At 36.1% G+C, this 13,905-nt stretch overlaps 1 protein-coding gene and 1 pseudogene across 1 annotated transcript in view; one reads left to right on the top strand and one right to left on the bottom strand.

The window, feature by feature from the left end:
• Positions 1–10,494, bottom strand: part of LOC112594006 (steroid receptor seven-up, isoforms B/C) — a 41,329-nt gene extending 30,835 nt beyond the window's left edge. The window contains exons 1-2 of the mRNA XM_025338597.1: positions 10,461–10,494; positions 9,280–9,429 (exon numbers count right to left, since the gene is read on the bottom strand). Coding sequence (XP_025194382.1) covers positions 9,280–9,429; positions 10,461–10,479 — 169 coding nt within the window. The 5' untranslated portion in view covers positions 10,480–10,494. The remainder of the gene's footprint in view (positions 1–9,279; positions 9,430–10,460) is intronic.
• Positions 10,495–11,599: 1,105 nt separating this feature from the next.
• On the top strand, positions 11,600–12,022 carry LOC112593998 (annotated as a pseudogene).
• Positions 12,023–13,905: the final 1,883 nt, after the last annotated feature.

Genomic DNA, 13,905 nt, shown 5'->3' with positions numbered 1-13,905 from the left:
AAAAGTCAAACAAGAAATTTTATTTATTTGTTTACTTTTATTTATATTTATTGTCTACAACTTAATAAATCAAAAAAATATTTAATTGATTTTTAACTTTAATTATATGAGATATAAATTTGTAAATAAACATAGATTTTACTTAATATTTTCATTATTTCAATTTCACTGAAAAAAACTGTTATTTTACAATGGACAATTAATCTAATTAATTGATTTAATTGATTAGATTAATTAAAAAATTATCAAACGAGTTAAGTTAATGAGTATTAACTTTTTAATTTAACTTTAATTAATTAATTTCCACCTTTGCAGATAATATACCTACCTATCGTTTAGAAAAAAAAAACAATCTGAGAGCCTCATCGAACAATCTCCGCACCAAAAACGTTTATATACCTAACAGATTCCACGCAGGCTTAGTGCAGTTGCATAAAGTTACAAAAACCTTATAGTCATGATTCCAATTAATGTCTACCACTTTTTTTTTTACACAAACGTTCGATTATTATGGTGGAAAAAAACTGTAACATAGGTACGCCTATATACTATATATAGGAAGATATATTATATAGAAAATGTGCTCAATCACCGCGTGTTTATTTATTTTATTTTTTAATTTTTTTATTCTTCCGGTCACTCGCCATCACACTCGCATAGTGTTATGTAAAGATTTTTATTGTGCACTGTAAGACGGACGTGGTGGTCGAAAAAGATCATCGTTGCATCGTCGTGAAACGGCTCAAGCATCTTCGTATGCGAATAGGATAACAAGACTCTACTAAAAAAGGTCCGTTCTGTTCATTACCCACGCTCTATGCTTTAACGAGATTGTCGACGTCAACGACGGAAAAGATATTATTATAATAATACATATATATCATATTATGTGTATATTAATATTTAAAATATATCTGATGGACAATGGTTTGAGCGCACGATTTTAACGCCCGTCGGCCATCTCATTTGTAAAAATATGCGTAAGACCTCCCGCGCGTCTCCCTAATACCACATCACCTCATTTTTATGGCGCTAATGAAAGTCTGCGCGTACACACATTCGCGTTATTATATCGTATATACGTATTACGCGTACACTTATAAATCGTATATTGTTATGGTCATCGACGAGGCAGAATATTATTACATACGTCGTATCTGTTGAGAATAATAAGAGTTGCTCTCGTATTTTGATGGTATTATTATAGACATATATAATAATAAAACGGATAGTAAAAAAAAAAAAAAAAAATAAACAAAGAACATGCTTGTGTGATTATTATATGTTCGAAAAAACGACTGGTACTTACGCCTATTACTACTCGTATACATAATATTATATTATTGGAAAAAATATATTTTAGGTAGGTTATAAATTATTATATTCATTTATTATCTTTTAAAAGTTACGTGGACTTAAAAAATTCAATAGAAGTGTTTTTGTGAAGGAATTAGACTATGTAGTCAATAATAGTAGTACCAAGGATCATTACACACGTTCAAAACACACGAAATCAAATATTACACGCGCGTCGATGTAGTTTTGGCGAAATTTCACGTCCCTAGTTGATCGACTGCACCGATTTGTTCCGGACACACGCTCACGAGACTTGACACGTAGTTACCTATTATATACATATACTAGAACTACTAATAACTATATATATATTATATGGTCCTTGTGGAGGCGGAGGCTATGCAGCTGAGGCGGTGGCGGTGGCGTTAATACGTTTTTCGTCGGACGACGACTGGCAGGCGCGCGGGTAGGATGCTGGCCGAGGGGGACAGCCCTATTAACGTGTCGTTTCGGTATCAAGTGGACGTGTAATACACCGTATTCGAATCGATTCTATATTATAACGTCGTCGTCGCCGTCGTCCGAACCGCCGCCATGGGTGGGCTTATCTCATTTGAGCCGTCATAATACGACGATGACGTACACACATAACATGCAGACACATTACGTGTATCTACGCTCTCATGTACGGTGCACAATGTATACATTAATAAATATTGTATATCGGGAGAGTTCTAATTTTCCCAGTTCGTTTTTTCGCATGAAGAATCCATTTTTCACAGCCCGGAGACGACCGCGACCGGTTGACGACGTGTGACAATATAATAACATGGACGTGACGAGAAAATGCGACACAGTCGTGAGAGATATTATAGCATATATCGGAGAGAGGACTTACATCGTTCGGTTGAATAAGAGAGTATAATAATATGACGATGATGCGATGATGACGTGTATAATTGTTCAATTATATTATAAATTATAATATTGTTGTTATTGTAGCGCGTCTCTTTTCGCGTTTTCTTTTTTGCACCTATAATAATAACGATAAAATGGCGAGACGATTTAACCAATTCCATAGCAATAATAGAGCTCAAATAGAAAAGATTATAGAAAGAATTCTGTTAAATAAAAAAATTGGCATTTTAAAATGAAATGTAGGTACATGATCATGATATACTCCTCACAAAATCTCAAATCCACTTAAAAATATTTTTGATACTACAATCCTAAATGCTAATTAATGGGTAAATATATTAATTATACGAATGTATTAAACCAATATTTGGTTAAGGATAAATAATTATAAGTATCTATTATGTACAAAAACAGACTAGCTGGTAGTAACCTGCTGGATGTACAAACAAGAAACAATAATATAAATTACTCAAATCAAATTTCAAAATCTTCTTATCGTAATAAATTAAAATTTAAAATACAACGATTGATAACGTAGGAAGTACCTATTAAATAAAACGTGCTGCAGCCTGCAGAAACTGTATTTTTGCAACATATGTATAGCGTGTTAACGAATCTACATACTAAAAATTAATTTCAAATTAATTAACAGGCAATCACAATTAATAACTTTATAGTATCCACTACCCAGTAGTATGCACCTATAACTATAGATAATTAATTATTAAACTTGCAGTTTAATATTAACAAAAATATTTTAAAAAAATGAAACCGCATTTGAAAAATTTAATTTAGGTTATCAACTCATGTCGCTCTCCTTACTCATTTCAGAAAAGCAAAAAGACACTAAAAAAATATCTCCCTCCCACCAACGAATTCGAGCACCGCGTTTCACTGGTAACTAAATATCACATGCAAGATATTAATAATGTACAAGTCTCATACTCCCATACACCCGTATATAATGATAGTATGTGTGGAGTGCGTGTATAAACCGCTATGCGTGCGGCTATTTTTCTAAATATCATAAGGTACACGTCTGCAAGACGACGATACGAGTGCGCCGGCGCGTGCAGTGTGCGAGAGTGCGTACATCGGCGGGGCGGCCTTCACCTTCGTATTCTCATATGTATAATACACACAAACAGGTTCAACTATCCTCTCCACTCCAGCCACCGTCATACGATGTATCGCGGTGCGATACACGGCTTCCTTTGACCGTGGTTTATTATCATCTATCACTTTCGATTTTTATTCTCGTTTTTACAGTCAACCGAAGCCGCCACTATCGCCGGCAGATATTGTAAGCATTGTTTGGGAATTCTCGAGATCTACAATTTCGACATATATATTATAATATTAACACGCCACACGCGTTACATATATTACTTGATATTATACTGTGTGGTATGAACGATCGAGAGTTGATCGATGATCTCGATAAATGACACTACGGACTTGACAGATAGTGGTGGCTATGGACCTCTATACTATACCGTTACGGGCGGGAACGTGAAGATCAATACGCGATATTCGATTTCAAAGGACAGTATGACACACGCACACGCTGTACGGAATAATTCGCCGTCTTGAAACAAAAAGCGTGTAGATAAATTATTTACGACATGTGACGTCTGATTTCCGTGGGTACGAGAGAAACTTTGACCGAATTATAACAGCCTCGATTGTTATAAAAGTTTGGTAATAATAATTCCAAACGATTCTCTACGTTATAATTAATACTATTTAGGTCGATATACCCGCAAGTACCCACGCCGTTGGTGAGATCAATACCGATAGTATTATTATTATAGACGGTACATTGAAACGTTGTCGAATGGACAATAATAGTATGTTGTAAACGGGGAGGACTCGACAATTCGAGCCCGACAATTATTATTATGAAAAAAAAAAAAGTCAGCGTAGTAATAATAATTGCAGCCGTGTGGCGTCGTATGCGATAAAACAATATTCAAGCCAAACAGACCGGCTATAATTTAATGTATGCGCGAAAGTTCGAAATTTATTATTGTGTATACGTATATACTGCAATGTATATTGTATACGTATAAAACGCGCGGATTTGTTATCGTTCGCCACAGAACGAGGGCCTAATGAACCGGAATTAGGAAGAGCGCACCACTTTTCGGGGGTATTATCTTCTTTGCACGAGATAAAAGTCTTTTTGGATCCCGCAGTCGTATTACCGTTGATTATTATCATTATTATTGTAAGTATACACGGAGTGGCGCTAACGAAAACCACGAGATATGATAACGCGTCTTTTTCGAATAAATATGACTGTCGGGTTGCTTATTAAGATTGTAACACCTAACAACACTAACAAGACGTGACGCCATAAAATATCGTTGATCAGAAACCAAACGGCAAACAAACGCGTTGTCATCGATAAATTTAAATCTTAAACGTGAGGATTACTGTGATAGTGTACGATGATACTCATATACATTCAAAGACATAATAGAATATTCAAGACATTCAAGTATCGTAAAAATGTATATAATAATATGTAATAATATTGTCTCCGCGCACCTAGGACGAGGTCGTATATTGCCTGATCGCCCCGGGCTTTAGTGCTTTACGCGGCGTTTTTTTATTTTAAAATTTCTTCCGCGTACGGAATTTATGTACATTGCATCGCACGCACCTCACACTAATATAGGTAGGTATACAAACTTGCTACGGTTGCGAAATTATATTGCGCTCTCATAGTCGATAAATTGAAAAATAACAAAACATTATTACTCCTACGAACATATAATTATTTTTATAGAGATTGTGAAACACATCAGATCCACTTCGTGTTGTCTTCGCCAATTGCGCATTTTTAAACAATTTTAATATTGTATCATTACGATTATTATATTATTTATTATATTATTATTTTATTACTCTCTATAGCATCATACTATCACTGTACGAGTAATATAATTCAGCTAAAGTCACTCGCTGCAGCGTATAATGATTTAGTATTAAAATAACACAGATTTACCAATATGTATAACTACAACGTGCAGAGTACTGCGACAGATTATTTCGAATAATATTACATAACTGTAGTTATCGCTATATAAAAGTGAAATATATATGCTGTCGCAATTACGCAAGATTTGAATTTTGATTGAGTTGACACGTTGTTCCATCGCACATAAATATCGTTTCATAAATAATTTAAAAAATAGTTCGCGACTGTATATTTACGTTTTTTTATTTTTACGATCTCGTAAACGCGATAGCACTTCATTCGCGCCCACGCCGATATCGTGAAATCATATAAGACGGACCAATTGGCAGACGGCCGACCGCGACACAAAGATATATAGTTATATACCTATGTACAGTGTTTGAGTGTAGAAACACAGTTTACAGTAGGAATAAGAATATATTACAATAATAATTATTACATAGGTATAAAGCGAGATGGGGAATGAAAAAAACAAGTGTTTAATAAGATATAATATAATAATATGTAACTGTTTTTTTGACCGAGTTTATAAAACTAGAATCGCGCGCAGACCAGTGTTGTAGAAATCGTATGCCTAGTAACGGTATAAACGAAATATCGCCCACGCATTAGTAAATTACACATGTATCTATATAATATATAACATATTGGCCGAGTAGTAAACTGGAGTTCGATGGTTGCTCAACGCCATGTACAATAGTCATATAGTAGTAGTAATAATAAATATAATAATACGCAATACTCGAAGTCCGCAGCCGCCGGTCGCTTTTTAGCTAGCTATACCTTGTGCATGCACTACGAAATATATATATATATATTAATAATTTTTTATATATAGACACAGACACACACACACAACTCACAAGTAGATAGAGTGAGATACGGTTGCACGATAAACGATTCATCCGACAAATACGCCGTAGAGTTGTGGCGGTGGGTCGGTCGGACGGTGACGCAATACGGTTTTTCTGTCACGACCGTTGGAAAAAAAAATAAAATAAAACAAAAAGTAATATAATAATACTCCGGAGATACCGCGCGAGAGATTCAAATGAGTCGGCGAGAGGTTAGGTTAAAACGCATAATATATAATACATATATATATATATATTATATAGTATATAGCACACGTAAAAACGAGATGAAAAAAAATTGCATATATTATATTGATATCATAATATTCGCTTTGTCCACCGCTCGTCGTCGATATACATAACACCTATCGCGTTACTTTTCTCCTTCTCGCCACGTGTAGGTATACGATTTACAGATAATTCGATTCCGATATACAATGTGTGTGTGTGTTAGCGTAGAAATATTGTGTATATAATATAGTAGGTAATGTATACCGCGTATAAAATATCTTTCGTGTGTGTTTGTGTGTATGTGTGTAGATTATTGGCTCGTACACGCTATTATTTATTATGGACATGGCTATAGGTAGGTATATTACACAGAAGCCAGTAAGGTACACCGCGACGGCGGGTCGTGTAGGAGTAAGATCGACCGCGGGGGCGACTGATGCCCGAGGGAGAGCGAGACCGCGGCCCCGTGCGAATCGAGTAAAAGTTCACAATATGTATAGGTAGGTTATACCAATAGGTATACATAGTCGGCGGAGACCGCAAGACAGATTAGATATAGCCGACGGCGACATTACTATTGAGCGCTCGCGTAAGTGTGTGGTGTATAATATGTGTGTACGTATAACACGCGTAATATAATATTTATATTATATTATATACGCGAGTGTGTATGCGTGACTCAAGCAATTAACGGATTGTATATATATATATATATATATTTACGAATATGTATATAATTTAAAAATCGTATAGATACAGAGTTTTCACAAATCGCGGTCTGTGTCGCCGTTTGTTTTCGCTCTCGAAAGAATACTCGTACGTAAGTATATTTTATACATCTACTCAAGAATACACTTACAATATTATAATTATAATAATATAATATATTATAGAGAAATGTGTTTGTGTGTGTGTGTGTGTAATGCACATCACTGCAGTAATTGGTTTCACGGTGAAGACGCGCGCGACGGTCGTGCTTGGAAAGCGGATAAGGAGAAACGGCCGTACCATAACATTATTATACCGTTTATACGTATTCCACCTGTATTGGACCTACATTTATACTTGTACATAGGTACCTACCATCGGTAAACTCTATCGTGTGCGTCAGACGACGATATATTGTGCCGGCGGTGAGGAGGAAAAAAATTAATAAATGATTATTTGTGGTATCCGCCATGGTATACGTGTTCGTATATATTATGCCTATATGAATGTAAAATACGCGCATCTATTATCGTCTTTTGATTCCTATACTTGTATTAATGCTATACCCATAGGAACTTTTCCCAGAGAGTTGGTCTTCGAACGCCGCGTGTGCACGTTTCGCCGACTGTCGACGACGTCTATATATACATGTACAGTGGATACGCAAAAACACGACGCTTATAACTTCGTGCCTACCCACATCTATCTACCAGTATATAGTAATTTATTTGAAATATACTTGTGGTATTGTGGCGGTCAAAATTTCAAGGGGAAAAAGGTATTAACGGTGATTAGCACGACGCATAAATGAATACGGTGACGTCTAGAATATTGTGATTATAATTGAGACGTCTCGTGTAGTACGCCCTATAGCATTCCAAAAAATAAAATTACGAACTCATTTTATATAAAATATATCGATTCACGATTTTTCGTGTTTTCTTTAGAACGTGTCCGCGGGGTGAGGGAAAAAGAGTAAAACTTATTATAGAGGATATAATATTATATATAGGTACTATTACGGTATCATATGGTTCAGATAGGCTCGAGGCGACGGTTAAACTCATCCGACGGGGAGGAGAAGTGTAATATATATATATATAGACACATTGATTAGTGAATGAGGCGGGCGTCGGGCACGTTTAGTCGCGGCCACTTCTTCCCTCGTTAACGCACAAACTCCGTAGCTGACCTTCTCGAACAGGACGATTTCACGGATATTGCCCTCGACCGGCGTGTACGGGTCCCAGTAGACCGTGGCGGACGGTGTGGCTACATCAGTTATTGGTGGCGGCCAATGGCGGCGGTGGAGATGATGCTGTGATGTGTATATGCGTTAAAAAAACAAATCTCGTCTATAATGCGTATAGGCACGTTTTTTTTTCGCCCCGTTCCTTCGAGAATCCGTGAAATCATACAATATACGTTATGTGTGATGTAGCATCTATAGTTGGACGATTATGTTTTGTGGCGTGGTGGTTGCAGCGTAGAGGGGAGGAAAAAAAAATTGTGTGTGATGTGAGATGACTCGTTAAAAACTTTTGTATGCTATAATATTATGCACGGGATCCTTTTCAAAATGATACAGTTTATGTAAATATATATATAATATACACATGTATATAAAGGTAGGTGCAATTATACACTTCAATACTATGATATTAGTATAATATTATTTTACATGTACGCGTATGACAGGCCTCATTGGTAAAAATATAATCCTGCATCACCTCAACGGAACCCGATGCGTAGACTCACCACCGAAATGCAGCGATGACCGCTTTGTCCTTGGCCTTGGGAGTTTATATATATTAAAATTTTCTCTGTATAGATTCTCATTATATAATATAATTTATTAAATATAGATACGTTATTTTTATTCCTACAAAATTTTACACGCGATATAGCAGTCGATTATACGCGCATTTCACTGCTATGTCATTACCTATATATATTATGTTTTAGTTCTCACGTTGTGTTATTATTCAACGAGACTATTTGATTGAAACCCATACACGACGAAGAAGACGACGACGACGACGACGACCAATAGACCGCTGATTTGACACGGTGTGTCTTTATATCGACGGTCGGATCTCTATTATAATTGCTATTCACGTTACTCGTATCTCTTGGGTGGACCCCGTCCTCCACTCTGACTGTCTTACTCTTTGTTTCCACTTTTCCCTCTCTAGCTCATTATTATTATTATTATCATACTATACTTTATAACATAATAATTATTACCGTCGTGGGACGGTAATTTATAATTTTATTTTTTCCTACCTTCTCTGCGCATGCCCATTTTCAGACACTTTTTCAGCCGACAGTACTGACATTGGTTCCGGTGATGTTGGTCGATGGGACAGTTCCGGCTACCCCTGCACGAATACGTGAGATTCCGGCGAACGCTCCTTTTGAAAAAACTTTTACAGCCTGAAAAATACAAAACAGAAAACCATTAAGTCCATGATTACATTTTATTATAAATCGTATATATTAATTGATTATCGACAATCAGCACTCAGCAGGCATAAATTTTTAATAATAATAATATGAATTGTTAACAGTTATCATAAAATGAACTTTCTTTGGAAATTTGTAAACCCACAAATCGCATAATATAACACGAAAGCATTTCATAATATTAAGTGGTTTGACAACTATATCAAGTTGCGTTGTTATAAATAAACCAGTCCGTTATACCCGAGCATAATATATAGTGATTAAGCCATTTATTGGACAACTAATATTCGTCTATCATTACGTTATAATACACTTGAAATCTAATTAGTAACAATAAAATGGATAATACAATTGTAGGTATAAACGCTATATAGGTATTTAAATTCAATTCTACATAAACTATAATAAAGTTGTATATCTACTGGATTTTCGACCAATATAGTAAATAATATTCCTCGCTGGATAATGTAACAGTATTGTACTCATCGATGAAAAATAAAAAGACTATCTTTTAAATGTCAATCATCAGCATAATAAAGGGTGTCTACAATAAACAAAAAAACGGGTTCTATAGAGTAGTTGAGTATGTAATATTATTATGGAATGATAAGTCATGTATTCATTTCTTTGGAGTTATTTACCCCGGTCATTACAATGATTCATAGTTACGTCAATGTTTAAAATTGATGTATGATAATATACATATACGTATATGAGTGTAAGAGTCTTTGAAATTTTTATTAATACCGACTAACGGACGTGCACTTTAATGTTATAATATAATATGAAAATTAGATATTCAAACATTGAGTAAAATATGATTTCTGTATAGTGTGAATTTGTATTATGCAGTTTTAAAATAACAGTATTATTAAATTATTTCTTATTCATCATCGAGTAATGTAGTCTACTTACTCTATACCTATATATATTTTACTTAAGAAAAAAAAATTAATAAATAATTACACATCATATAGGCAAAACTATATTTTATTTCTTACTTTGTGAACTGAAATACATGCAATTTGAATACTGTAGTACATGATAGACGACCGTGCTTTGTATTTAAATTTTATTTTTGCGTTTATTAATGTTAAACACTGTAGTCGAATCGTAAATCAATATTTATGCGTTAAAATTTTAATAATCGAGAATATTAATCATTTTTGCATAATTATTTAATGTTGCTCAATTATAATATATGTACCTGTATTATAATATTTAGTGTTTTATTAAAGCAATAGGAACATCTAATATTTAAATTCAAAGCGCCTAATTTAAAAAGTAAATTTGGTATTTAAATTTCAAAAATTATTATACTTTCAAAGAAGAATTTGGTTTGAAACAAAAACGTAATAAAACTCATTTAATGCAATATAATATTATGTTTTATAAATATTATTTATTGGAAATAAATATGCAGTATAATAATATTCTATATAGGTCAGTAAGATAGTTTTATTTTCCTAATATTTGTCCACTATAAAATATCCTTCTAAATATAGCAGTTTATGATATATATTTTTGTTATTAATACAATTTTATCAAAATAAAATGTAAATTCGTAGTCAAGTGTTAATATTTTGTTGCAAAAACTTTTTTAATACAGTAATCAGAACATTTGAGGAGATGAAGCAGGGAGGGTTAAAACTTTATAGGCACTCATACGACACGTAAGTATACCCCACGTTCGAGATCATCGAGACACGAATACACACTGGGCGATTTAAACGGAATGACAGGGGGCATAAAGACTTTTCGGTGGCATTTACGTACTCATTTAATACACGAGTAGGTACGACGCATGAACAGTTACACGTTTTCGCGTCGTCGGCGATTGGTGCGGGGCGTTTCAATTATAACGACACTCGGCGGCATCACTGCGGTGGGTCACCCACACGATATATAATATCTACTATATCTAGTATTGCCGTTGACGTGTCGCATTTGCATTGCATTGCTTGTACGACGGCGATGTAGTGTCTATACATTCGTGCCAGGTGTTTGCCTATGACGAGTTGAGTGAGATGTGGTGAATGATTTAATTAGTTGGTGTTAGACTGTAAGAAGGGACGTGTTTATAGTGGATCAGTTATTACTAAAACAGCACGTATATTCTCTCTCGAAATAACGAACAATAATGAGTGGACGCGATAAAGCAGGAAAATTGAAGGGAGGCAAATCGAAGACCAGGTCGTCCCGTGCCGGACTGCAGTTCCCGGTCGGTCGTATCCATCGTCAGTCGAGGAAAGGAAACTAAGCCGAACGTGTTGGAGCCGGAGCCCCCGTATACTTGGTTGCCGTCATGGAATATTTGGAAGTTGAAGTTTTAGAATTGGTCGGTAACGCAGCTCGTGACAACAAGAAATCGCGTATCATCCCCAGACATTTGCAATTGGCCATCAGAAATGACGAGTGGTTGAACAAATTGTTGTTCGGTGTTACCATCGCTCAAGGCGGTGTATTGCCCAACATCCAAGCCGTTCTGACGTGTCGCACACGAGCATAAAAATATATAGGTACACATCGCACTACAATGTGCGCGTAAAAATAGTAGACGAGCTGTTGGTGGGTACGACGAGCGGTGTCGTCCGATTTCCGTCGGCGTACGCGTCGAGCGGAGCTTTACAACGCGATTATCCGGCCCGCCCGAAAGATCTCTTCGCGTACCGCGCGCGCATTATAATAATACGTGCGCGTTTGCGTATCACAATGATATTTATCCATCGGTCTTTTGCTGAGTATTGAAGTCGTAATGTCGTGTGTATTGCGTGCAATACGACGACGGTTGGTCGACAAAAAAAAAAAAAAAAAACCGAACCTCGCGCGCAACGCACGTCATATTATTATTATTTATAATTTATAAATGAGGAAAACGGAGGAAAACAATAGGTACCGCCGACTCGTCCCGAACTCGTCGCGAGATTACTCCGGCGCATACGTCGCGTACGATGATAATATTATGATCGCTCGCAAACATTTCGTGCCGCGCGCGTGCACAATGTCATAACAGACGGCATAATAATATTATTATTATCATGATAACGCGCGCAATGTAGCGTAATATATACCTGTAAGACTAGACGGTAAACGACGCGCGTACGTAATACAATAATATTATTATATAATAACAGTACGCGCACATTCCGATCACCCTGTGTGTGTGTGTGTGTGTGTGTATGGGCTTGTGTATTAGAGGAACGAGACGACGTACACAATGGGGATCCGACCGGCGACCGGTTCCCACGGCATCGTCGCGCCGTCGCCCAGTCTCTTCTCTCGTCGACGACTCGCCGCTCGGTCGTCCTCCTCAACAGGTTTTGGGGCTCGAGCCGCACACGCAATACACTCGCGCGAGCGCGCACGTAGATTTACGCAAACTCGCGTCGGTTTCGAGCAAAAATACATTTATGAGTAAAAAAAGGCAAAAAGGCAAAAAAAAATACATCCACCGTCTTGGATATATTTTGAGGAAACACATTTTTATATGAAAATTATTGTTTTATTATAATTATTAAAAAAAAGGCTTTTGTCTTCAAATCCGAACCCTATGGTAATAAGTAATAACATAGTACCTATAGTGTGTAACGGCAGACGTGGACGACAATTACGCACACACACACACACACACATACACAAGTCATATTATCGAGGAAACGGTTCGGCGAGGAGTTATCCTCACAAACGCCCTCGCTTCATTCCGTCGTCTTCGTGGTCGCCGCCGACAACAATAAGCCTCTCTCGATAATTTTATTATTATTATCATCATCGTCGGATTCATTATTTTTTTTTTTTTTTTTTTGTATCAGATTCCTTGTACACGGCGCGAGTCGCATTCCCCGATATTGTTATGTGTTCAATTTTTTTCGTCTATCGTTCCCCTCTCGCGGTCCGAGTACAGGACCATAGATGTATTTATAATATCTCGTCATACCCAGCACGACGATATAATAATATTATAATATTATATTATTGACAAGTCGGCCGCGCCGGCGCGGTACACGCGTGTCGGAGAACGGAGAAAGATAATCTAATAAATTGCTGTGAGTACGAAATACTTATGGGTAATTAATAATTATATATTTATATATAATATATATGTAATGTATTATAACTTATAACGTATAGAACGTCGAAACTCCGAGACTAGAGGTATGCATTTAATGGCGGTACACGCCTTCGTTTGACGTGCGTTTCGTATTGTATACGTAAAATATTGTATTACGCGCGGGGAGACGGGATTAACGAATTACGCGAACGTGCGAGTAATTTTATTTGTCGTTATTTGTCGAACAATCGATATGTAGGTATAGTGTATTACACTGGGACTTTTGAAACGATATACTCTTCGACGTATTTCTCGAATATAGTTTTAACGTCTCGTGAAATATCTATTTTGTCTATTATAGTCTTGTCTATCGTCATGACTTTCAACTTTTCTAATAT

This window comes from Melanaphis sacchari, unplaced genomic scaffold (assembly GCF_002803265.2).
Source record: "Melanaphis sacchari strain LSU unplaced genomic scaffold, SCAv2.0 Contig0_pilon_pilon, whole genome shotgun sequence".
NCBI lineage: Eukaryota > Metazoa > Arthropoda > Insecta > Hemiptera > Aphididae > Melanaphis > Melanaphis sacchari.
The sequence above is the reverse complement of the archived record's forward strand: the minus strand, read 5'-3'. Positions and strand labels throughout refer to the sequence as shown.